This window comes from Capsicum annuum, chromosome 2, assembly GCF_002878395.1.
Source record: "Capsicum annuum cultivar UCD-10X-F1 chromosome 2, UCD10Xv1.1, whole genome shotgun sequence".
Taxonomy (NCBI): Eukaryota; Viridiplantae; Streptophyta; class Magnoliopsida; order Solanales; family Solanaceae; genus Capsicum; species Capsicum annuum.
This window is the reverse complement of record NC_061112.1, coordinates 59,278,733-59,305,833: the sequence shown is the minus strand read 5'-3', so window position 1 is coordinate 59,305,833 and position 27,101 is coordinate 59,278,733. Positions and strand designations below refer to the sequence as shown.

The window sequence follows — 27,101 nt, the reverse complement described above, 5'->3', positions numbered from 1 at the left end:
AGTTCCTTATTATGCTAATTTACTTTATTATAGATCATTATTAGCTTATATACTTAATTAGTATTTCTCACCTTTTTCCCCAGAAGATAACGTTCATGTTTTTATGAAAAAATTGTTACATGAATTTAAAAAATAAAAACATAATAATTTTTAAAAAGTAAAATAAAGTTTATGATGGGAGGGTATAATAGGTACTTGGAATGCGCATATACTAAAGGTCTATGGAGTAGACTAGTGCAGTGGATGGGCTTCGATTATGTTATAGGGTCTTGGAAATCAGAAATACAGTGGATTAACCAAATGGCAAAACCAAAATCTACAGCAGCAAATATTACCTGCTGTGTATTTGCCATGGTAATATTTTGTATTTGGCGTGAAAGGAACTCTACTGGGTTCCAAGGAAGCTGTTTTAGAGTGGATGCAGTTTGCAGAGAGGTGGCCATGCATGTTCACATAAGAGGGAGTGGATTAAGCAAATGGCAGCCACACCTGCAAAGACTAAATTGTTTCCCTTAATTGTGTTGTTAGGAGAATGATGATCATTGTTTAGCTTTAGAGAAATTAGTGAGAGAGGCAAGGGTCAGCCTGAGCCTGATTTTGTATTACAATTTTTTTAATTAATAAAAACTCGTTTTTAGTAAAAAAAAAGTTAATTAAGATAAAGAGACAAAATATGACTATTATTCAAAATTGAGAAAGAGATTGATTTTTAAGGTAAAATTGAGGGTGGGGGAGGGGGAGGGGAGATTTTCACCCTATTATTGGAAACTTTTTTAGAAATTGCGTATATAAATAAATTATGACTTACATTTGAATATTGAACTGCGTGAACATAAATATTTTCTTCGTTTTAAAAAGAATGATTTAATTTGACTTGATATAAAATTTAAGAAAATAAAAAAGATTTTTGAATCTTATGATATTAAATTAAAAATATGTTAAATATATCAAAATATCTTTTAATCTTATAATGTTAAACATGTTATTTGAAAAATTAAAATTAAAAAATCATTAAAAGCGAAAAAAATATTCTTTTGAAACGAACTTAAAAGGGTTGTGTTTAAAAAAACGGAGGGAGTCGGTGATAGGTATTTATTTATCCCAATTTTCAAAGTGCCTCTTCAATTACGTCTCTTAGCTTGCCTCTGTCAATTGGGATTTCATCTTCATTTTTCACCATCGGCATTTGATCATAGCATCAAGCAGTCACAATAATCTCAATGCAAAAATCGTAAGTCTCATTCATGCATCCCTCAATTCCTACGCATAATTAACTGTGTAAAATCCTTTGTTAAAGAGTTACATTGATATTATCATTTTATGGAATAAAAATGTTTATGGTGAATTCAATTGTTTGTTCAGGTGTTATTGGGGGGACATGGGAGCTGGTAAATCAAGTTTGGTTCTACGCTTTGTCAAGGGCCAATTTCTTGAATTCCAAGTATAGTATTTGGCTTCATGTTAAAGTCTTTTTAGGGCTGTTTTCCCCAATTCTTAAGTTGATGTAATTTTGTTTATTTATTGGTGATAACCAGGAATCGAAGATCGGAGCGGCTTTCTTTTCGTCAACAGTTTCAGTTAACAATTCAACAGTGAAGTTTGAGATCTGGGATACTGCTGGTCAAGAGAGGTACCACAGCTTAGCGCCTATGTACTACAGAGGTGCTGCAGCTGCCATCATCGTCTATGACATCACTAGCCCTGTAAGATTCTTTTGATCAACAACTAAGTTTTAAACCTGAACTAGCTAGCTATGTTAAGAGTGGTCTATATGAATTCTCCATATTCGGAACTTTTTCCGCAAGGATACTGAAGCGGGCTATTAAAGGATTTATAGTCGGAATGAACTCTCACATTTAATACTCGATCGCTTTTACTTGTCCACTTTCGACTTCGCACGCCACTTAAGAAACAATGATTGATATAAGTATTTTTTCATAATACCTGTATTTATTGATGTTTAATATTGGGTCTTGGAAAATGATTTGGGGAATAAGTAATTAACACTAAGGGTAAAAAATGAAAAGAAATAATCGTCTTTTCTTGATATGCTAAAAAGTGACAAGTAAAAGTATATGGAGGGAGTAGCTTAGTTTTTTGGACTGGGCCTTCCTATTTAGTCTATACCAGAATAACAATCAAATGGGTCTTATGAAAGCAATAATTGGCTTTTTGCTAGTTGGCCAGTACATTGTCTATTGCAATGTGGAAATGAATGAGATTAATAGGGAATATATATAGCTTTATCTAGAAGGGGAGCCATGGGGTAACTGGTAAAGTTATTGTCATTTGACTGGTCACATGTTCAAGCCGTGGAAACAGCCTCTTGCAGAAATGCAGGGTATGATTGGGTATAATAGACCCTTGTGGTCAAACCCTTCCCTGGACCCCGTGCAAAGCGGAAGCTTTAGTGCACCGGACTACCCTTTGTTTATGTACAACTTTATCTTATGCATTGTCAAAGTTGCAAGGCATTTTATGCTCTTTTTTTTCCAGTTACTTGTGCTCATTTTGCATTTGTGGGATAATTTTTGGACCTGGAGAGCAGCTGGTCTTAAGTGGATGAGAGTACTATTTGATTTGTCATTCCTGGTGAATTAGAACTATAGGTAGAATATTAGTTCATGTTTGCTATTGCTTTCCATATGTTGTTTTTGCTTTTTCACAATTAACATTATCATCAGAAACAGCCTTTCTACTTCTTCAGAGGTAGAGGTATGGAATGCGTACATCCTACCCCCCGACCCCACCAGGTGGGAATACACTGGGTTTGTTGTTGTTGTTGTTGTAACATTATCATCAGGGAGTTAGAGCTAGAAATTTTAATTTAAGGGGGACAATTGTGAACACTTAAAGGATTAAAGTGAATGTTTTTCTCTTTTGAATGGTCATTTCACTAAGAATTTTAAAAACTTATTAAAAACTTAAAGGGTTAAAAGTTTCCTTCCCAGACGTACCTGGTGAGGGTGGTGCTTGTAAGTCAATGTTGACAATTTCATTGTGTGGATCAAACCCTTGACTTATCCTATATGAACTCCTACATCCATGAAGGACGTGGGCATCTGTAATAGTATGTTGCTAAGCAAAGAGTGGATAGAAGAAATCACAAAATCAACGCAATGATATCTTCATCTAAGGAAAGAATAAAAAGATAATTACTCCAAAAGTTCATTTGTTTGGGATGTTATGGCCAGTACCAGAGGGCAGAGACGGAGCCAAGATTTGAGCCTTATGGGTTTCTGGATTCTAGGATACGACTTCAAATACTAGTAATTAGGTTCTAAATTTAATTTTTGTACATATTTGATAAAAATTTTAAACATAAATAACTGGATTTGCATTAAAATTACTGGGTTTTGCCATATCACATGTTACATGCTATCAGCCCCCGGTCAATTACGGGAGTAACTGGTAAAGTTTCTTCCATGTGATCGGGAGGTTACGGGTTCAAGCCTTGGAAACAACTTTTGGCAGAAATGCAAGGTAAGACTGCGTGCAATACACCCTTGTGGTGGGGCCCTTCCCGGAGCCTGCGCATAGCAGGAGCTTTAGTGCACCGGGCTGCCCTTTTTTTGTTGTGCACATGTGCATGTGTAATTGTGTATGCCTATGTATATGCATGCCAATTTGGATGCCATCTTCATTCAGGTGTAATCTTCTTTTTCCTTCTTAATATAGGATTCATTTGCACGGGCAAAGAAATGGGTGCAAGAATTGCAGAAGCAAGGTGCTTATCCGTTAACTTTTCTACTTTATTGAAATACAAAATTTGGAATATTCTTCTTTCATCAGTTTATACTTTATTGCGTAAAATCCCGAGCTCTACTTACATCCTTTTTAGTCTTTTTCTTTATGTTGTGTCGTAGTTTATTACTTTATTGCCATCGGGACTCATATAAGGTTATTGATGGTATCCATAACTTCATATTCATAGACCTTTTGGTGAAGTGATTTAGTTTTCTGATAATTGGGCAGGTAATCCCAATATGGTCATGGCGCTTGCTGGCAACAAGGCTGATCTAGAAGATAAGAGGAAGGTGACTGCAGAAGTAAGTTTTTCTTTTTTATTGTTGTGGGTAAATGTGCCTGTCATCTTCTTATTTGAGATTCGTTTGATTGGGCTTTGCCATCCATCTATTTTGAAATACAACTCTGGTAATGCACCCTTCAACATCTTGTGTTTGATGTCAGCTCTATTATATAGTTTTTAGGACAGTTATCAAATATATATTGGATAATAATCTGAGATTCAGCAACATATGACTTGCCTCTAGATAACCCGTTCAGATAGTGATGTAAAACAGAAATACTCATTATTTTGGGAGCAAACAGGTATCCAGAGCTGAAGTAAAAGTATGCCGGTTTTTTTTTTTCTTTTTTTTTTTGGGGTGGGGGGTTGGGGGGGGGGGGGGAGGGGGAAAATGCTATTTCATAGTTGAGTTTCCTGCAATTATAAGATAGCTTGTAGGAACTTATAGGGTCTAAGGCATGCGTCATCAATAACTTTATCTGCTGATTTTGTCATTTCTACGATATACCAATACTTGGGCACTACAGTTTCTGGATTGTTTTGGGGCATCAATTTTTCTGACATATAGTATTTTAACTTTCACAGGAAGCACGCTTGTACGCACAGGAAAACGGCCTATTTTTCACGGAGACCTCTGCCAAAACTGCTGTTAATGTCAACGTTATATTTTACGAAATCGGTAAGTTCCATTGTTTTGTATGTTTCATTTTATTGCTCCCTTTGTTTCTCATCTTTTCTTTTCAAAGGCATATGGAACAGTAGGTGCTATAATAATCTATCACAGAGGCACAATTACCTTTTATTCCCCCCAAAAAAATCTATCACAGAGGCTTTTGAGTGTCTCTAATTGAAATGCACGAGGGCAGTCTTGTCGTATAGGTTTCCCTTGTTGCTATCATTGCTATGCCATAATCTCTCTGGGCATGGTTTTCAAGACATTTTTTGGACAGCAATTTCCACCTTCTCTTAAAATATTAGAAAATTTTGTGGCATTGGCTTATATTAAGATGCTATACCTGTTATGGTTGCCAGTAAGTCACTCGGTTTGCAAGTTTTCACCTGTATTTCACTCCGCAGGTCAGTCGGTTTCCCTGCTGGTCAGGTCTTGACTAGTTGCAGTAGTTTATAAAAACCAAGGGTGGTGTTCTTTTCTTTCTTTATTTTCTTTGGGCAAGACTTTGGGATGTTTTAATTACAATAATCACCGTCAAATTCAGCACATGAGACAAATGTCGTTATCAAATGGTTGGAAATTGTTACAAGGAATAGCTGCTTGAGGAAAACAGGACTTCCAAGGATAAAATGGTTTCAAAGAATAGTTTGAAAACCTGAATATTTAGGAACTTCTGGTGCCATTTGCTTTAAGCCCTCAGCTTGCTGTATGGTATGGTAACCAGTGGCGGATCCATCTAGTAATCAGGGGGTTCATCCGAACCCCCTTCGACTGAAAATTATATTATTTTATACTATTTTTACACGGTCAAAAATATTTTTATGTATATATTGTAGATGTTGAACCCCCTTCGACTAGTCCGTATGTTTACTTCTGAACCCCCTCAATGAAAATCCTGGCTCCCCCACTGATGGTAACCCTTTGTAGTCCAACCATATTATACTTATGTTGTGACTTCCGTCTAATCACATCAGGATTCCCATCATCTGTGAGTGAATGAGAAGCTTGTCCTGGAATACAGAAAGTGGCGACTTGAACAGTAACTTTAACATTCCTATCAGGCATCTTCAATGATGCATACCTGAATAAATTCCAACTGATGTTAACTGCAATGTGTAAATTCCTTAACAGATTTCATGTTACATGAAACACAAGATTATGCACATTCTTACGTTTCAGTTACAAACTTATGCTCTTGTTACATGGAGAAAACTATATGATTTTGCTTAAATGGGGTCTTGAAAACTTGCTGCTTGCTGCTTGCTGCTGCATGGTTACCTTTGTTACATACTAGGTGCTATGCTAGGGTAGAGTTATAAAAATTACCTCCCTTCTTTGACTATTGAAATTTGGAAGTTAACTTTATGAAGCAATTTATAATTTTTAGCTTCTACGTATCAGCACAAGTAATAACAGGAAAATTTAAATTTCTTTAGTCAGCTTAACCTTGTTAATAAGAAATAATACCAAAGATGATGTCACCTTGCATGCAAGAAAATAGACTCTAGTTGAAATACTGGTTGTTACCGAATTCTCCAGGTTGATACAAATAATAGTTGTTAGAACTCCTAATTATCAACATACAAGTAACATTTATATATTATCAGTAATTACTTTAACAGGATTTTCATTCCAAAGTACCCCACTGTATCCTTTTCTTGTTCAGGAATTGCAGTTCCAGAAATCTGGATGTGAAAAATAATTAAACAATGGGCAATCTTAATTTATGTCCACTTCAAGTAGTATGAAAACATGTATATCATCTATTAAAGTATCTACTACTAGTATGCAAATACGTGTAAACATTTTGTTTATTAGTTTATGTAAAATCAACAATTTGATCACTGTCTAATATTGTTGAATTCATGCTGCCTGGGGCAAACAGAGAGGTTGATATGGAAGTGAGGTGTGTGGCCTGGTGATGACTGGAGGTTGAGTAGGTATAACCAGCAATTACCTGCCACAAGGATCATACACCAGTGCTGTGGGAGGGAATTATGACCTCCAGTAACCTTGGGATTGATCGAGGGGAGTGAAGTGGAGCAGATTGGGCTGTTTTACAGGAAGTTGGTGAATAATGACAATTATATATCATGTTGAATGAAAGGTTCTGTGGATAGCTCTGTGAGCAGCACTAATAGGTCTCCAGCTTCTCTTAATCAGAAGGGCTAGTCGTCCGTTTTTGAAGTAAATCTTGGTGAAGTGGTACAGTTAGGAGAAGTTACACTCCCCCCTCCCACCCCCACACACACACACACACACACATATATTGATCTTTCGGTTTACTTATTTTTTTAGACCTGCCCTTTTAGGATGTCTTTCGCCTTTTTGCTGCGTCTCAGAGCAGTTGAATGTCTCTTTTATTTACCTACTTTCCTAATTTAGTGGGTTTGAATTCTGCAGCTAAATGCTTGCCAGAGCTCAACCTGCTCAAAATCCGGCAGGAATGGTACTTGTTGACAGAGCAGCATCATGCTGCACCTAAGTATTGTCACCTCGATCGCTCCATTGATTTCGTGAACTTAACTCATGTTTTCGAGACATTTCTCTCTTCTTGTTGTCTTGATAGGGGACTTGAAGATGGGAAATGGAAGTTACGTTGATTGGGAGATACACAATAGAATATGTGTGTATACTGAATTTAAAAGCGCCATATCTAAGATGATTGCCTCTTTTGTTCAATTTATTCTGTAAATAGTTGGAATTGCCTAGGACCTCTTACCCCAACTTATCCTCGATAATTGGACGCTATTATTCCCTAAACTTGGTATAGGAGAATAAGTTTTGCCCAATATAGTTATGTTGGAGCATCAGAACTTCAAAAGTTTATTATGGATATCAGTTTAAGGTTGCTATGGCTATGGGCCTATGGCAGAACTGAATCACTTAATAGGCGACTTGTCAAGAAATAGAAAAGGAAAAAGGACAATCAATGTTAGTTTGGGGTATATATTTACTTTATTGTAAAAGAAAATTCTTGTTTAACAAATCAACGGTGTAGCTTAGAGATTAAGGAGCCGTTTGGTAGAGTGTATAAGAATAATGCTAAATAAGGTGTATTAGTAATGCCTGCACTATTAGGAGTCGTTTGGTAGAGTGTATAAAATAATTCTAAATAAGGTGTATTAGTAATGTTTGTATCATTAATGTAAGTATTAGTAATATTGGTATTAGTTACGTATACATTATTTTTTACACAATGTTTAGTTTGATGTATTAAAGATAATATATATTTATATAATTTTTATAAAAGTCTGTTTTTTTTACTGAATTGCCATTCCTTCAACCCTTGTACAAGCTGCTTTCAAGGTGTACAAGCAACAAAGCTAGAATAAATCCCTGGTGCAACATAATTTTCTGCAGTATTTATGGAATCCATGTGATTAACATTCTCTCTGTGACCTATGGATGAATTATTTCCCAAGTTAAATCTGGATTGTCTATCAGAGGATGGGCATTTCCTTCAGACTTCCCTTTCGAACCAACTGAAGATGTATCTCTTTTAGATTTTTGCTTCATTTGCACCCTTTCTACAGGAGATAAAATGCCTTGAGGCTTCCCATTCAGTACCAAATTCATTGCAGAAAATGAAGAGAATTTCTTCTTGGATGAGCCCTTCTTGTTGTATTTCATAAAAGTTCAACAACAACAACATACCCAGTGTATTCCCACCTAGTGGGGTCTGAGGAGGGTAGAGTGTACGCAGACCATACCACTACCTCAAGAGAAGTACCTCAAACATCCTTTTTTCCATGAAATAGTACAAAAACATAGAAATTTTTTTTAATATGGTGGGAAAGGAATGGGGAATGTGATATAGTGGGAAAAGAAGGCGGGAAAATAATTTAAGGGGTAATGTTGTCATTTAATAAATCAATACATCTGTTGAAAGTCTTGCATTTCTTATTTTTATCTTGTGGTGGTAGTATTATCTTGTTGCTAGTGGTGTTAGTTTATTTTGCACTTATCTTTTGTGTTTGTTATACTGTTATCGGTTCTAAGCCGGGGGTCTATCGGAAACAGCTTCTCTACTTCACCTGAGGTAGTGGTATGGTCTGTGTACACTCTACCCTCCCCTGAACCTACTATGTGGGAATACATTGGGTATGTTGTTGTTGTTGAAATTCTTGCATTATACATGAAAAATAGTGTGTATTACTAATTTACAACTCAATACACAATAGAGTGTATAATTAGTGCAAGTATTAATTATGCATAGTCAAAAATATGATACCAAACAAGGTACTACTAATGTACAAAGACTAATGCATGCATTATGTTTTTAATACACTCTACCAAACGATCTCTTAATGTAAGTAGTAATAATGTTGGTATTAGTTATGCAGATATTATTTCTTATATAGTGTTTGATTTGATGTATTAAAAATAATATATGTTTATATAATTTTTATATAAGGATATTTGTTTACCAAAATATCCTTTTTTGTACCCTCTCTTTCCAGAGTTATCCTAGTTGGGAGTCGTCTTTTCTCTTTTGCAGATTATCATTTTAACTTTAAAGCAAATGGGTCGTTTGGGAAGATTTGGGAAGATGGCATTGTTTGTTGATTTGGGACGATGGCATTATTTGCCGATTTGAATCTTAGTTTTATCTGGGAAGATGTTGTTCGTACACTTGACAAAGCAAAAATGACGTGTTTTGATTAGAAAAGTAATCTTCATGCCATTCCCAAATCCGCAAATAATGCCATTAAGTTAGCAACAATGTTGAATTACTGAAAAGAAGGTAGAAACAACTAATATATGAGCAAAAAAAGCTGAAAAAGAAGGGGCAAAATTGTCATTTAATAAGTTAATGGATGTGTTAAAGTTTTTATATTACTTATGCACTGAAAATGGTGTGTATTAAGTTAGCAACAATGTTGAATTACTGAAAAGAAGGTAGCAACAACTAATATAAGAGCAAAAAAAGCTGAAAAAGAAGGGGCAAAATTGTCATTTAATAAGTTAATGGATGTATTAAAGTTTTTATATTACTTATGCACTGAAAATGGCGTATTACTAATAGGAAAAATTACATGAAGTAGTATATTTAAGACTTAAATTATAAAAAATAACAGCATTTTAATGAAATTGTTTTTTGAATGTTATTAAAAAAAAGCTCTATGTATTTAATGGAATATCAATTAATTGTTTGCTTTTGGCAGATTTCGAAAGCTTGCTCAGGACCTTATTGAAGGCAATGCATGGCATGTCGATCACATTATACCTGTATATAAAGGGGAGATAAAAGAAGACTAAAACTCTTCTTTTTTTTTTGCAAATTTTTTGTTCAAGGGTCATCCGCTTGTAGTTTTTGATAAGATTTACTCAGATAATTTTGGTTCTGTCTACTCTCTTTTCTCGTTTCTATATTTTGTGCTAGCAATTCTTCTTTCTCTTTTTCCCCATCCTCTAGTTTTCTTTTTCTACTGTAGTCCTTTATTTTTCCGAACTTATGCATTATGTATCTACTTTTTCTCTTGAAAATCCACACCCCCATTCTTGCAGGTGCATGTAGGCTAGAGAACATGAGGACGTTATGTGTTGCTTGTCATGCTGATGTCACTGCTGCACAACATTCAGAGCGGCGTTTGACTAGACTTGTGGCAAAGAAGAAACTCAAAGCTGTCATGAGCAATCTCAAAACTATCAATAAACCCAAGCAGAATGTGGATGAACCAGAGGTGTGCTTTTCTAGATTTTCGTTGGTTGCTTGGCGTGTAGCTTTATTGACTTTGCTCCATTCGTCAATAGATGTGACAGTAATGCGGTTCTGGGTTGTTGGCATTGTGTGTTGTTACCATGAACCCTGGAAATAAATAGCAAAAGAGGAAAGAACTTAATCTCATGGTAACAGTACACAATGCCAACAACCCAGAACCGTATTACTGTCACATCTATTGACGAATGGAGCAAAGTCAATAAAGTTACACGCCAAGTAACCAACGAAAATCTAAAAAAGCACACCTCTGGTTCATCCACATTCTGCATGGGTTCATTGATAGTTTTGAGGTTGCTCATAACAGCTTTGAGTTTCTTCTTTGCTACAAGTCTAGTCAAACGCCGCTCTGAATGTTGTGTAGCAGCGACATCAGCATGACAAGCAACACATAACGTCCTCATGTTCTCTAGCCTACATTCACCTGCAAGAATTTCAAAAGACAAGAAGATGGGGGTGTGGATTTTCAAGAGAAAAAGTAGATACATAATGCATAAGTTCGGAAAAATGAAGGACTATAGTAGAAAAAGAAAACTAGAGGGTGAGGAGAAAGAGAAAGGAGAATTGCTAGCACAAAATATAGAAACGAGAAAAGAGAGTAGACAAAATCAGAAATTATCTGAGTAAATCTTATCAAAAACTACATGAGGATGACCCTTGAACAAAAAATTTGCAAAAAGAAAGAAGAGTTTCAGTCTTCTTTTACCTCCCCCTTTATATACAGGTATAATGTGATCGCCATGCAATGCATTGCCCTCAATAGGGTCCTGAACAAGCTTTTGAAATCTGCCAAAAGCAAACAATTAATTGATATTCCATCAAATACTTGAATGTTACCAAGCCTGTCTACTCATTCTTTAAACAAAAGAGTTCGCTTGAGGTGCTTCCAAGTTGGAGATCAAGTTCTTGCAGTAAGAAGGCCCATTATTACTTCTTGTAAGTCTGGGGGAAAATTTACCCCAAAGTGGGATGGATTATATGTTGTACAAGAAGTATATTAATGATGCTTGCAAGCTTGTTGATGCAGATGACATGAAAATTTGCCCTATCAACGCTAAGTTCTTGAAGGAAGATGACATTCCTGGCCCGCAAGAGTATAAACTATGTACGGCTCCAAAAATATAAATAATAATAGTAAAAAAATAAAGAAGTCCGGTAGGTTGAAAACCTCAAAGAGGCAGCCTAGGCAAAATGGACGTAACAAAAAAAAAAGAGAAAAAAAATACTCACCCAGAATTATGTTGTGACTTGATCCTCTTTACTAAGGTACGTAGGCGCTTGGAATCTCCTTCTAAGTTCAGTTGCATAAGTGTAAAAAAAAATATATTCCTACAGTATTCGCCATACGAACGCCAAGTATGAAACTATTCTAATTAAATTTTGCACTTACTCCAAATATTTTTGACTCAATGAGGCGAACCCGTCGAAAAAAAAACTTCAATGGGATTTGGAATGCTAAAGTTCTCCAAGCCCACAACTAAAAGGATCTCAAAATTATCATGTCTTACGGTGGACACGATTTGTTCCTTTGTATCTTAAGTTGGCCTCTAACGAATTTATCTTTAAAGGATATCGAAATTTTCATGCCTTAAGGTGGACAAAATTTATCCCTTTGCACCTTAAGCTGTTCTCTAATAAGTTTATCCTTAAAGGCTATTGAAATTTTCATGCCTTAAGGTGGATAAGATTTGTCCCTTTGCACCTTAAGCTGGCCTCTAATGAGTTTATCCTTAAAGGATATTGAAATTTCTATGCCTTAAGGTGGACAAGATTTTCCCCTTTGCACCTTAAGCTGGCCTCTTACGGATTTATCCTTAAAAGAATATCAAAATTTTCATGCCTTAAGGTGGACTAGATTTGTCCCTTTGTACCTTAAGCTGGCCTCTAACGGGTTTATCATTAAAAGGACATTAAAATTTCCATGCCTTAAGGTGGACAAGATCTGTCCTTTTGTACCTTAAGATGGCCTCTCACGGATTTATCTTTAAAAGGATATCGAAATTTTCATGCCTTAAGGTGGATAAGATTTGTCCCTTTGCACCTTAAGTTGGCCTCTAACAAGTTTATCCTTAAAGGATATTGAAATTTCTATGCCTTAAGGTGGACAAGATTTGTCCCTTTGCAGCTTAAGCTGGCCTCTAAAGAGTTTAGCCTTAAAAGGATATCGAAATTTCTATGCCTTAACATGGACAAGATTTGTCCCTTTGCACCTTAAGCTGGCCTCTCACGTGTTTATCCTTAAAAAGATATCGAAATTTTCATGCATTAAGGTGGACAAGATTTGTCCATTTGCACCTTAAGCTGGCCTTTCACGTGTTTATCCTCAAAAAAATATCGAAATTTTCATTCCTCAAAGTGGACAAGATTTGTCCCTTTGCACCTTAAGCTGGACTCTAACAAGTTTATCCTTAAAGAAAATCAAAATTTTCATTCCTTAAGGTGGACAAGATTTGTCCCTTTACACCTTAAGCTGGCCTCTTACGTGTTTACCCTTAAAAGGATATAAAAATTTCCATGCCTTAAGGTGGACAAGATTTGTCTCTTTTTACCTTAAGTTGGCATTCTGATAGATTTGTTATGTAAAAAGACCGTCTGGAAGTCGAATTGGTCGGTCTTAGAGTGTTCGGAGACGAAGTTAAATTCTCACACCCTAAATCGATTGTTGCATAGCCATCGTCTTGAAGTCAAATTGGTCGATCTTAGAGTGTACAAAGGCAAAGTTAAACTCTCGTACCCTAAGACGATTGTTGCAAAGCCAGCTGTAATGAACTCCAACAATCACAACAAATTAAATCAACAACAATTCAATAATTACACTAACTTCACGTGGAACAGTGTTCAAACAGTAATAACCAAATTTAAAAAATGACTAACTGAAATTCAATTCAATTGCAAAGAGTACTAAAACTGAAGGAAAATCTTAGATAAGCTAGCTCAGCAACTCGATTCCAAAGGCGAACAACTCAGCTCGAAGCAACTGCATACCTGAATCAATAGTCAATTTGTAGATCAGCTCATTTCCAATTAATTGAAAATAACTTCATTGGAAGGTAAGGATTTTGAATGATAAAAACAGAATTGGAAAGATGAAGAATAGGAATTTGGATTGAGATTTGGAGAAGAAGTTTTGGAAGGAACACGAGCTTAGAACATACCAATTTCACATGCCTTTCTTCTGTTTGTAGTTGATATTTATGCCCCCTTTTGAGTGAATCTCAGCCCTTGATCTGGTACTTAATCTAATTTAATCACCACCTTTGATTACTAACTGCTGAACCTTATAATAGGCTCTAACGGTGTCGTTTAGTAGTGCTGGCTAATATGTGTAATGAATGATCATTACATTTCACCATTCATCAGGACATTCTTGTCCTCAAGAATGTGATGCTAACCCCTGAATGAAATCAGGGAATTGGGCCTTAATGAATGTCCAGTCTTCCCAGGTAGCTTCTTCAGGAGCTAAGTTCTCCCATTGAATCAGGACCTTCACTGCTACAACATTGTTCCCCTTTACCATTCTTCTTTGTAAGATAGCCAGGGGCCTAACCAAGATCTTCCCATCATTTCCAACCAATGGAAGTTGTTGCAGGGGTGTTACATCTGGGCCAATTCTCTTTTTGAGTAAGGAAACATGAAACACTGGGTGGATAAGAGAATTTGTTGGGAGTTCAAGCTTGTAAGCTACCTTGCCCACTCTTTGCAGAACCTTGTAAGGGCCATAGAATTTTGGGCATAATTTGAGGTGCTTCCTGAGTGCAATTGATGTTTGTCTATATGGTTGAAGCTTTAGATAAACCCAGTCTCCTACCTGCAGTTCCCTCTCACTTCTTCTTTGATCAGCATACCATTTCATTCTAGCCTGAGCTTGCACTAAATTGTCTCTCAATACTTGCTGAATTTTTACTCTTTGTTGGACCAAGTCCTGCACTGATTGCACTAGTGAGTCACTATAAGGTCCAAGGAAAAGTTGTGGGGGATCATACCCATATAAAGCAAAGAAGGGGGTGGTTTGCAGGGGTGTGTGGTAGTTGGTGTTGTACCACCACTCAGCCAAATGAAGCTAGATTACCCACTGCTTGGGGTTACTCATCACCATAGCTCTAAGGTATCCTTCTAGACACTTTTTGAGCCTTTCGGTCTGTCCATCAGACTCAGGGTGGTAGGCTGTGCTCATACATAGTGTGGTACCAATTGTTTTAAACAAGTGTTGCCAGAATAAACTAGTGAACACCTTATCTCTATCAGAAACCATTGTCTTTGGGAACCGATGCAACTTATAGATTTCTCTAATGAAAACTTCTGCCACCTGAGCTGCTGTATATGGATGTTGTAAGGCTACAAAATGTGCATACTTGGTGAATCTATCCACTACTACCAGGATCACCTCTTTGCCTTGAGATTTAAGAAGTCCTTCTATAAAATCAAGACTAATGTCATTCCAGGCTTGAGTTGGTATAACTAATGGCTGTAAAAGACTAGGAGATGCTATATTCTCATCTTTACACCTTTGACAGATATCACAACTAGAGACAAATTCTTGCACCTTTTTCTTCATTGCTGGCCAAAAGAAATACAATTGTAACCTCTTCAAGGTGCCCTGCTGTCCAGAGTGTCCACCCAAAGATGATGCGTGCATAATATGTAGTAGTTGTTGTCTCAAAGCAGTAGTTTTGCCAATATACACCTTACCCTTGTATCTCAACACCCCTGAAGTCAACTTGTAGTCCTGGTTATGATTGAGGTTGATTGCTAGGGCAGTAAGCAATTCTTAAGCACTGTTATCTCCTTCATAACTCTTTTCTACCTCCAAAGTCCATTAGGTTGTGCTCCTGATAGTGCCTGAAACTCACCTTGTTCCTCAGGAATTCTGGAGAGGGCATCAGCTACCCTATTCTCAGCTCCCTTCCTATATATAATCTCATAATCCAAGCCCAATAATTTAGTAAGTCCCTTCTGTTGAATAGCAGTATTTTTTGCTTCATCAAATACTTAATACTGAAGTGATCAGTCTTAATAATGAAATGGTTTCCTCGCACATAGTGTCTCCACTTGTCTATAGCTGCTAGAACAACCATATATTCTTTTTCATACATTGATTTGCCCTTATGTTTGGGTGCTAGAGCCTTGCTATAATAAGTCAGGGGTTTGTTGTCTTGAGTAAGAACAACACCAATACCTTGATTGCTAGCATCATTCTCAATAGTGAAGGTCTTGTTGTAGTCAGGCATGGCTAGCACTGGAACAGTGCTCATGGCTTGTTTCAATCTCTCAAAAGCTTTCTCAACCTCTATACTCCACTGAAATGAGTTCTTTTTCAATAAATCAGTCAGCGGCTTACTGATGGAACCATAATTCTTCACAAATCTTCTGTAATACCCTGTCAGACCGAGGAATCCCCTTAACCCCTTAAGGCTTTTGGAAATAGGCACAGACATCATTGCTGATACCTTGGAAGGGTCTGTAGCCACCCTTTTACTCATAATGATGTGCACTAAGTACTCCACCTGTGACTTAGAAAAACTGCATTTCGATCTCTTAGCAAACAACTTGTTGTGCTGCAAAATTTTGAAAGTTTCTCTCAAATGCTCCACATGCTTTTGTAAAATTTTACTATATACTAGGATGTCATTGAAGAAAACTAATATAAACCTCCTCAGATGTTGCTGGAACAAGGAGTTCATTAATGACTAAAAGATGGCTGGTGCATTTGTCAGCCCAAATGGGATCACCTTAAACTCAAAGTGACCATGATGAGTCCTGAATCCAATCTTTGGTATATCTTCCACCCTCATCCTTATCTGATGGTAACCCGATCTCAGGTCAATTTTAGAAAACAAACATAATCCTTATAGCTCATCAGAGAGATCATCAACTACGGGAATGGAAAACTTATCCTTTACAGTAATCTTGTTGAGCTCCCTATAGTTAATACAGAACCTCCAATTCCCATTCTTTTTCTTGACTAAGAGGACTGGGGAAGAGTAAGGTGAGTGACTAGGCTGCATAATTCCCTGCTGCAACATCTCTGCTACTTGTTTTTCCAGCTTATTCTTCTGGTAATGATTGTACCTATAAGGTCTCAAAGATACCGATCTAGCTCCTGGTATGATGGGAATTGCATGATCTTGAGCTCTGGGTGGTGGTAAGTCAGTAGGTTCCTCAAATATATGGGCAAAGTCATCTAACACTTCTTGCACTTCTCCTGGTATCATTCCTTCACTACTCATATCACCTCCATCTATAGTAAAAAGATGAGTTAATAAGGCTTGACCCTTCTTGAGTATTTTGCCCATTGATTTAACTGTGATTTGGTGCAAAGCTACCGATTTTACATCTCCTTTCAGTGTCACTACCTTACCACCTTGCTTGATCTTAAGCTCATATAGTTCATAGTCACAGGTTACAGGTGTATGCACTCTTATCCAATCACCTCCCAAAACCATATCACAACGACCCAGATTCAGCAACCTAAATTTGTTTTCAAACTCAACCCCGTTAGCCTTCCACTTAACCCTGGGTACACTGTGCTGGCTATACATCTGTTGGCCATTATCCACCATCACTCTCATTGGGGTATCCACCTGAGCAACAACCCCCAGTTCCTTAGCAGTTTGTGTGTCTAAAAAATTATGTGTACTAACAAAATCTACCAGTAATACCACTATCCTCTTTTTGATCCACCCTTTGATTTTAAAAGTATTTGGTTCTGTGGTACCTAACATGGCATTCAAGCACACTGCCTCTTCTTCCATGACCTCGATTCCTTCTTCTTTCTCTTGAGATTCCTCCTGCTCCTCCAGTATAGTTCTCTGTCCTTGCTCTTCTTCTACTGTGATGGCATTTAACACTTTGTCTTTGCATACATGTCCTGGAAAGTATCTTTCTCTACACCTCCAACAAACACCCGGTATTCTCTTGAATTCTGCCTTGACTTCAGGTTTAGGCAGTGTTGCTTGGATCTTCTGCCTAATACTGCTTTCTTTAATCAACTCCTTGCTAACTGGTGCAAACGTCCCCTTATGTAACTATCTAGCCCTCTTTTCCCTAGCATTAATAACTCGCTCTTGCTTCCTGGCAAATGACACAGCTTGGGCCAAGTTTACAGGCTCATACATCTTAACAGTCTCCCTAATTTCTTTTTTCAAACCTCCAATAAAACACTCCAAATGAAATCCTCAGGAACTCTAGGATTTCTCATCAATACTTGAGCCCTAAGTTCCTCAAACTTTTGCAGATAATCATTCACTGTACCTTGTTGAGTGACCATTTTAAATTTAGCCACCACACTTTCACTGTGATCATCTTCAAACCTCATCACCAACTCTTCACAGAACTCCTCCCACCTCACCAGCTTTCTCGTAAGCGTATAAAAGAAATACCAAGCCTCAACATCTCCCTCCATGTGTAACGTAGCCATTTCAAGTTTTCTAGATGGATTAGTGATTCTATAAATATTGAAGTACTTGTTGGACCTTCTTAACCAAGATCGAGGCTCAACTCCTCTATATATGGGAAATTGCAGCTTAGGATGAAACTCGTGGCTCAGATTGGGTTCATTTCCCCCACTTCGGCTACTCTATTAGGCGTAGGAAGCAATCCATCACCTCTGTTGCTGCTTTCAGGAGTAACTGGACTCTTACCAGTGTTTTTTCCCTATAATCTCATCATAGCTTCATGAGTTTCCTCCATCATTTGCTTCATATCTCCTTGAGTAGAGCCCATCTCAGTCAACCGTGACTCTATAGCCGAGAGCTTAGAGTCCACCTCTACTTTATTAGCCTACACTTGCGCTTCAATTTTTCTCTAGTGTTTTTTCTGTTTGTATTTGATATTTATACCTCCTTTTGAGTGAATCTCAACCCTTGATCTGGTACTTGATCTAATTTAATCATCACCCTTGATTACTAACTGCTGAACCTTATTTAAATAGGCTCTCACGGTATCGTTTAGTAGTGCTGGCTAATATGTGTAACGAATGATCATTACACCAGCATCTTGAAGTTAAATTGGTTGGTATTAGATTGTACGGAGGCGAAGTTAAACTCTTGCACCCTAAGCCGATTGTTGCAAAGACACCATCTTGAAGTCAAATTGGTTGGTATTAGAGTGTACGAAGGCGAAGTTAAACTCTCACACCCTAAGCCGATTGTTGCAAAACCAGGATCTTGAAGTTAAATTGATCGGTCTTAGAGTGTACGAAAACGAAATTAAATTCTCACACCCTAAATTGATTGTTGCATATTGCTATCTACTTCAATCCTACAAAATTAAAATAAAAATACAACAAAAAAATTCCTCAATATTAATTCTTGAAGCCCAAATTGAAGGTGTCTTCAGAGAATCTTGCAAATTGATGCTTTGCATGACAAAAAAAAATGTGGGGTATTTATAAGGGTGAAAAGGAGGTGGCGGTGAGAAGAATTTGCATTGATGTGGGTTTGGACGAGTAAGGCGGTGGCTGCATTACAATAGGATTAGGAAAGAAAAAGAAGAGAACATGACATTTCAGAGTTTCATGATAGGAAAGAAAAAAATAAAGGAAAAGTTAATTTTTCTTTTTGTTGTCACGTTAAATGAAAAAAAATAAAATGTAAGGGAATCAAATATTTTCACCCTTTTTGTTTGTTACCTGAGGAAAAAGTAGAAAGGGATCTTTTATGACATACATTGACGTATGGATGTTATTTTTTTTTTTACTTCAAGTCTAGTATCAAAAGATTAAATATCTCGATAAATCTTGAAATAAGAAATATTTTATGGGCAATAAAATTTTATTAAATTAAGATTCGTACGAAATTTAAATTATATTAAATTCAAAATAGATTAATCCCAAATAAATATTACGGATTAATATAATTGGATTAATTGTTTAAAACTAAACATATATGAATTTAATTAATGTCTAATTTTTATTGGGCTAGCCCATCTATTCGAGCTACAAATGATGAGCCCACATTGCTAAGCCCAAGATATTATTATATTCTAGAGGCCTAAATAAGCGCTACGTGTCAAATGACGTGGCATGCCAAGACAAGGGAAGAAGTTAATCGGATCATGCCACATGTCAAAATGATGCAGCAGGCCCAATGAAATCAAAGCCCATAAAAGGCGCCACATCACTTGAATCTGATTGGTCAAAGAAAATCCATCTTCATCATGACTCTTCCCTTTTCATAACTATAAATATGGGTCTCATAATTCAGAAAAAGACCCCGAGAACTCTAACAAGAAACAAGAAAAAACTCGTGGATCAAACGATGCAATTTCTCTACAAAACTCAAGTATTCAAATCAAGTTCATCAAGATTAAAGATCAAGACCGCAATATTCAAGAGCAAGCTCAAAAACCCTTGAATTCAAGTATAAGTCAAGATCAAATCTCTTAAATCAACAAATCAAGTTCAAATTCAAGGGCTTAAATTCAAGTTCAAGTTTTAAGCCCTTGAATTTATATTTGAAAAGGCGAATTAGAGGATTCATAGAGATTATAACACTCACATATTGAAATCAATAAATTGATTGTTACAATTTTTTTCTTGTCTCGATTATTTATTTTTCCGACTCGAAATTTTTTTGTCCAACAACTGCTTTAGCTGCTTCAACCGTGATTTTACTATATCACTCATAATTAAATATTATAAGTCATTTAAGTACTAAGAAGTTAATAATATTTAATAAAAAAATAAAATAGACATAAAATAATAAATTATTTTTTGATGTTTTTATAAGTCATTTAAGTATTAAAACATTAATAATATTTAATTAAGAAGATAAAATAGGCATAAAATGATAAATTATTTTTTGATGTTTTAAATTAACTTGACGTCTTATATAGGACCACTTAAAAAAATTTACAAGTTTTTGTTATAATAATTTTACTATGTCACTTCTTATTAATAGAATAGAAGAAAAAAATATTATAAATTATAATAATTAAAAATTTAAATTATTTTAAAATATAATTGACTATCAATTCCATAAAAGTTTGAACAACTTAAAATATTGTTATACAAATTTTATCAATCTAAATATAATAATATATGTCTAATTTAGAATTTATCAACCAAAAAATGAAGGTTTTAATTAAATGATAAAATTATAATAACATAAAATTTTTAAGAATCAATATTGAGCCGTGCGTAGCACGTCGTAAGCCGACTAGTATGTATGTACTCCTTAAATGAATACTGACCCAATTTGTGTTTCAACAAACAAAGTTTTTAATTGTATGTCAAAAATGCATTTTGGGTAGTATATGTATTCAAGGCATTTTAACATAATTGATGTTGGATAATCCAGTGATATTATTACTTGATTCATTAGTATTTGTATGCAAAAAATTATCTTCTATATACTTATTAGATTGTTTATTGAACGTTATAACAATATTTTAGATAATTATTGAACTATGAAATTAGTTGCAAGTTGTAGCAATTTTTCAAAAATTTATTTTATTATTTCCTATTTTTTAGTGTTCAATATCTCTCCTCATAATTATTTGTGTGTATCTCTTTCCTCTCGCCTCAATAGCCGTTTAATATATATATATATATATATATATATATATATATATATCTGATTTGTAGACTTAAATTTATGAATTTACAATTATCATTACTTAAATACACGTTTGTTACCTTTTCAAACAAAGTTACAATTATTTATTTTCCCAAGTAATATACATTTGTATTTGAATTTATTAAACATATTTAATTATTTTGTATATATATGAAATGGGTGTATATAATTATTTGACCTAATATTTTTTATATCAGTTTTAAACCAAACTAGATTAGTCTATTGTGCATGAAATATGATATCTAATTAGTTTGATGTGCTTTTATTTTTTGGGGTCTGAAATTTATATAAAAACTGACGTATTTCATTATCTTTTAAATTTTTTATATGTTAGTGTGTAAGACTTTTTTTTTTATATGTTAGTATGTACGAATCAAAAAATAAAAAAAAGTAAGAATTTCGTACATATTTTAGTACATGAATTGTATATAAAATGGTATTGAAATGAGGAATGGTATAATTCTTATATAAGAAATCAGTTTATATATCCACCTCATTTACTAAATGGTGTTTTTTATCGGGATCTCAATGTATATAATTTGTATTAAAATTAGCTTTATACTCAACACAAACTCTTTATGTGTATTACATTTCATATAGTTTTTTTCAACCAAGTTTAAATCATGTTATATGACCAATATCATGTATAAAATAATTTTAAATTTTAAATTTTTGATCTATGAAATTGATATGTAAAATGATATACAATAATAATGCATACTTATTAATGTTTTTAGTAAATAAAAATGATATTGAAATAAATATCAAAGATTTGAATAATACTTTTTTTTGATGTTACATTCAAAATATGTAAATATATATTTTAATGAAATTTTTTTGACGATTGTGATAAAAAGTTTGAATAATATTAGATTTCACTTAGATTTTGATTTCTAATTTTGGAGGAAGAAGAAGAAAGGTATAAATTTGTGTTTTAATGATTTTTTTTCGATGATCAACATAAAAAATTAGGGGTCACTGAAGGAATAAAAATCATTATATGCGGTCACCAATTTTTAGATCTGATTAGAATAAAATCTTTACTGGACTTCACAGTGTCACTAACAAAAATAAAAAAATCTACATCAATACATGCATACCAATTACACTTAGAGATACATGCAGTCAGAAAGGAAATAGAACACACAGGACTTTTGATTTATGGCACAAAGAAATAATGGACATATTAGATGAGGCCGGAGGATATAACCACCAAAAAGTCCCTTTTATTTTCAATACATCATTCTTTGGTGAAGCATTTAAAAGCAAGATATATCATGTTAGAGATACTATATGTTAGATTTGGCTTAGCTTTTGAGGAAAAGGTGACTAAGTTGTCGCTGCAAGATCAGTTGAAAGTTGATGCAAGTATAACTACCTAATTTATGACGGTAAGTAAAAGTCATTAGGAATCAATGAAACTTAGTAATAATTTGTCATTTTTGGAGAAGAAGAATATTTTTGAAGTAGAAGAAGCCGTTTCGTAGAAGAAGAAGAATATTTTAAAAAGAAATTAGGAGTGATTGACATCATTTAGTAACTGATTGACATCATTTAGTAACTGACTTCTATCTATTTTAAAGCGTATTTTTTTTTTTATAAAAATAGAAATCATGTTTTGAAGATTTTTATTTGTTTTAAAAGTTCTATTAATTCATTTTTTTAAATTTTTTTAGTTTAAAAATTGCTATTAGTTGCAATCTAAGAAGTTTTGCTATTTTTTACAATATACAATTTTTTACAATATACAATCTAAGAATATATATTTTAATTTTTTCCCCTATTTGTATGCATACGTATGTATTCATACTTAAATGACCACTACCCAATTTATATTTCAGCAAACAAAGTTACTTTGAATTTGTATTTATAGGACTTATGATGTATTTCACGTCTGTACAAAATCAATACATTTTCATCATTTTTTGGCTTTTTACTATATGTAAGAAGCGTGAATGTTGAGTGGAGTCTTCCTGACTGATTCAGTTGATTCAAGCTTAATTTTACAATATCACTTCTAATTAATTATCATAAATTATTTAAATATTATAATATTAATAATATTTAATAAAAAAATAATTTTCAAAATGACTACTAAACTCCTCAAAATTTCACTTATTATTATTTAAGGAGCAGTTTTCAAAATGACTACTAAACTCCTCAAAATTTCACTTATTATTATTTGAGGATTTTGTTAGCTGCTTCAATTGTTATTTTAATGTATCACCTCTAATTAATTATTATAAATTATTTAAGTGTTATAAAATTAATAATATTTAATAAAAAATGTAGCAGAGATTTCTGACTTGTCCGCATCAGCTGGTTCGACTGTTATTTTACTATATCACTCCTAATTAATTATTATAAGTCATTTAAGTATTAGTATTAAAAAATTATTATAAAGTCATATAAGTATTAAAAAATTAATAATATTTAATTTTAAATTAACTTGACGTTTTATATGAGATCAACTTAATTTTTTTTCACAAGTATTTTTTTTATAATAATTTTGTTATATCACTTCTGTTAGTTGCTATAATTCATTCAAGATATGTCTATTTCGCTGCTTCAATTGTGATTTTACTATATATCACTTCTAATTGATTATTATGGTCATCTAAGCATTGTGCCACTTAAATTGAAATAGAAGAAAAAATATTATAAATCACAATAATTAAAAACTTAAATTATTTTTAAAATATAATTGACTATCAATGCCACAAAATTTTGGACAAGGAAAATAACACATATTATTTGAAATTTACATAAAATATTTTCTAAATTACAATATTTAACAACCTAAAATATCTTTAAAAAATTAATCTATTATATATTCCAAAAAAAAAATATGTAAAAGCTATTACAGACCATAATAATTAATAACTTTAAAAATTTACACTTAAATTAGAACAGTTAAAATTATAATTGAATATCAACGTCACACAAGTTAGGACAAGAAAAGTAACATTTATTATTTGAAAATCACATTAAAATATTATAAATTACAATAGTTGACATCTTAAAGCATCTCAAAAAATAATTTTTTATATATTTTAACAAATATTTTAAAAAGTACTATAAATCACAATAATTAACAACTTTAAAAATTGTAACGATATAAAATATTTGGTTGACTCCAAAAATTATACCAGTGTCACTTAAATTGGAATAAAAAAAAGTATTATAAATCTCAATAATTAAAAATTAAATTATTTTAAAAATATAATTGACTATTGATTATCTAAATTTTATTTATGTATATTGACTCCGTGTAAAAAAAATATTATAAATCAAAATAATTAAAAAATTATATTATTTTCAATATATAATTGACTATTGATTATCTAAATTTTATTCATGTCTCATAAATTAAGACTAAAAAATAACATATATTGAACCCGTGCTGGTATAGCCCTCGACATCTAGTTAGTAGTATATAATGGCTAAAGCTGTATTTTATATTTTTTTCGTTTTTATTTCTGACTCTATTTTTAATGGACCTTTTTAATTCTGTTTTCTTACTTCCATACTGATTTTTTGAAACGGAATCTTTAATTTATTAATCTGGCCAACCATAACTGATCTTTTCTTTTTAATCTCAACAGTCATGCATAAATCAAGCATACACCTCACTTGTATTTATATTTTTTCCTCCAGAAACACGTCAAATACATATGTGTTTATTAATGTTTGCATAAATATTACTACTGGATATAATTATGAAAATGTTGCTATCCGTTCCTTAATTAAAACCTTATCTTTGTTATTTGAGAAATTTTCTTGCAATTTGATTTTTCACCAAAATCAGCTAGATTTTATTTAAACTGCAGAACGACTACCTAATTCCTAATATGTTCAGTCTCCAAGGGGCTTCATGCCAAGGGGCGGATCTATTAAGGCACTTGAGGGTGCCACGCCACTCGCAAGTTTCGACGAAAACTTTATATATATAGGTGTGTATTTAGCTTCCCATATCAATGTAATATGTTTTAATAATGACAAACTAATGATTGATAACTTGTAGTATATACCACAAGGCTAAACAAGGCAAGGAAGATCACACTAGAGATATAAATTGGAAAATGTTCGGGAATGTGGAGTTTTGATGATAGACATGTGAATGAAACATGTTGTGAAAGCTGGTCCATCCAAGTGTACAAAGCATAACTGGAGGCAACGTTGTTGATAAGATAATATTGCGCACAAACAGGAGTGGATAAGCAAGAATATTCAAACATTCTCTCAACACTTACCACTTCAGTAAAGAGGAAGAAAAATGCAGTATCCAGAAGTTGAATTGATCAAGAAGTCCAACAATAAAAGGAGTCCTGCAAGACTAAGGGATAAATGAGAAGAGTCCTATCCTATTCAACCAAGGAGGGAGAGACGACTACAACAAGAAGTGAAGTTACTTGATAGAGTTCCACTGAAGATAGAAGTAAAGATAAAAAAGGACTTTATCACAAGATGTGCAAATATACCACAAACAACATTCAAGTAACTTACTCATGCATTGATAAGATAGTCAACAATCAGCAAAACAGTTCACTCATTTGAAAAAGAGCCTGGTCCTTTATTTAGCAAGTTTTAGACTGTGTGTAATAGGTAGGTTTATTGAGTTGTAATGATTCATTGTTCTAGTCTCAGTGATCTATAAACTGAGTTAGGAGTTGTGTCTTCAAGTTAGGGAACTCGAAAACTTGGGAACACTTATCTTGGGAAGATTTGTGTTTTTGTAGTTATAGGAGTTAGAAGTTTTAATTTCTAGTTTACAAGAAGTCTTGTAATTTTGTTGAATGTTGAGGCTCAAGAGTTATAGTAAAGTTGTTGTTAAATCTTGTAGAGGTACAAGTCGTGGTTTTTTTACACCTTTCTTGAGCCGGGTGTTTTCCACGTAAAAACATTGTGTTCTGCTTTTACTTCTGTGAACCAAGTTTACTTACTTGTTCCACAAATAGTCAACCAGTAGAGTGAAATACTAAAATTAGTATGACACACACTCTAACAAGTGGTATTAGAGCGAGGTTGTCTTAAATAGGGTTAGTACCTAAGAAAAGATCACTATGATGAATTTCGCACCTCTTACTGGTCACAGTGAAGGTCAGTCAACTACTAGACCTCCACTTTTTGATGGTACTCATTTCATCTGGTGGAAAGCTAGGATGGAGATGCTTATTCAAAGAGAAAACTATGAGTTATGGGATATGATTACTGATGGTCCAGCTATCTCAATGAAGACAGAAGATAGTGAACAAGTCAAGAAAGTAAGGAGTGAATTTACTGCTGATGACCTGATGGCATTGAAGAAAATGCTAAGGCAAAGAACATCCTAGTCTGTGTAGGACCTGCTGAATACAATAGAGTATCAACCTGTACCACTGCTAAGAAAATTTGGGATGCTTTTAGTTAATGCTTATAAGGGTACCTTTTGTAAGTCCCCGCAAAGTTTTCTCGTAGTCTGAGCCTTAGAGCGTGTCAAGTGAAGTGTAATTTCGGCCCTAAAAGATTGAGAAGTGACTTCCCAAGTGATTGGTTTTTCAACCATATATAATTTTCTTAAATTTGACTTATTTTCATGTAGAGAATGGAATTATCTTTCCAGCGATACCAATTTCATCCAAATCCGGCATCGGGGTGAGAAGTTATGGCCGTTTTACTGAGAGTTGTCAGAACCGCCCAGGTGCGACGGATGATCCGACGGACCATTGAGTCTGCGACGGACCCTCGCAACTAAGGCAGTAACTCCCTTTTTTATCCCAAGTGCGACGACCAAAATGACGGACCGTCAAGGTTGTGACAGACCGTTACTGGGACCGTCGCACTCAGGTACTATGGCCTCATCCTGGCTAATATGCGACGGACGATCCGACGGACCATCAGGTTGAGCGATGGACCTTTGCTTCGATCGTCACACTGAGGCAGTATGTTCTTTTTCTGACTAGCGTGCGATGAACGATCCGACAGACTGTCAGGCTAGCGACGGACCATCACTTCGACCGTCGCAGCCCCTGTTCAGTAGTTTTAAGTCCTTTTTAAAAGGGGCTTTTGGATATTTTCCCTTTTAACGCTCAGATATATTCTAAACGAACTTGATAGCCT

The 27,101-nt window shown here is 34.3% G+C and overlaps 1 protein-coding gene across 7 annotated transcripts; it reads left to right on the top strand.

Annotated features, from left to right (window-relative positions):
* Positions 1–1,041: 1,041 nt before the first annotated feature.
* On the top strand, positions 1,042–25,701 carry LOC107857560 (ras-related protein RHN1). 7 transcript variants are annotated; one of them, XR_001670888.2, is made up of 8 exons: positions 1,070–1,231; positions 1,363–1,441; positions 1,536–1,703; positions 3,679–3,727; positions 3,976–4,049; positions 4,616–4,709; positions 24,833–24,955; positions 25,027–25,701. XR_001670888.2 is itself a non-coding variant. In XM_016702355.2 (7 exons), the coding sequence occupies exons 1-7, from the start codon at positions 1,221–1,223 to the stop codon at positions 7,304–7,306; spliced, it is 675 nt and encodes a 224-aa protein (XP_016557841.1). In that variant the 5' UTR covers positions 1,042–1,220; the 3' UTR covers positions 7,307–7,417. The 7 variants fall into 7 exon arrangements, 6 of the variants coding, with proteins under 6 accessions (XP_016557841.1, XP_016557846.1, XP_016557842.2 ...); XM_016702355.2 differs by lacking the exons at positions 24,833–24,955; positions 25,027–25,701 and adding an exon at positions 7,107–7,417 and having other exon boundaries at positions 1,042–1,231; XM_016702360.2 differs by lacking the exons at positions 24,833–24,955; positions 25,027–25,701 and adding an exon at positions 6,589–7,417 and having other exon boundaries at positions 1,042–1,231.
* The last annotated feature ends 1,400 nt before the right edge of the window (positions 25,702–27,101 follow it).

Bases quoted from the DNA above. Each gene is read 5' to 3' on its own strand.
- LOC107857560 (XM_016702355.2), top strand. The intron at 1,704-3,678 runs GTAAGATTCTTT...TTCTTAATATAG, and splicing joins TCTATGACATCACTAGCCCT to GATTCATTTGCACGGGCAAA. The intron at 4,710-7,106 runs GTAAGTTCCATT...TGAATTCTGCAG, and splicing joins CGTTATATTTTACGAAATCG to CTAAATGCTTGCCAGAGCTC.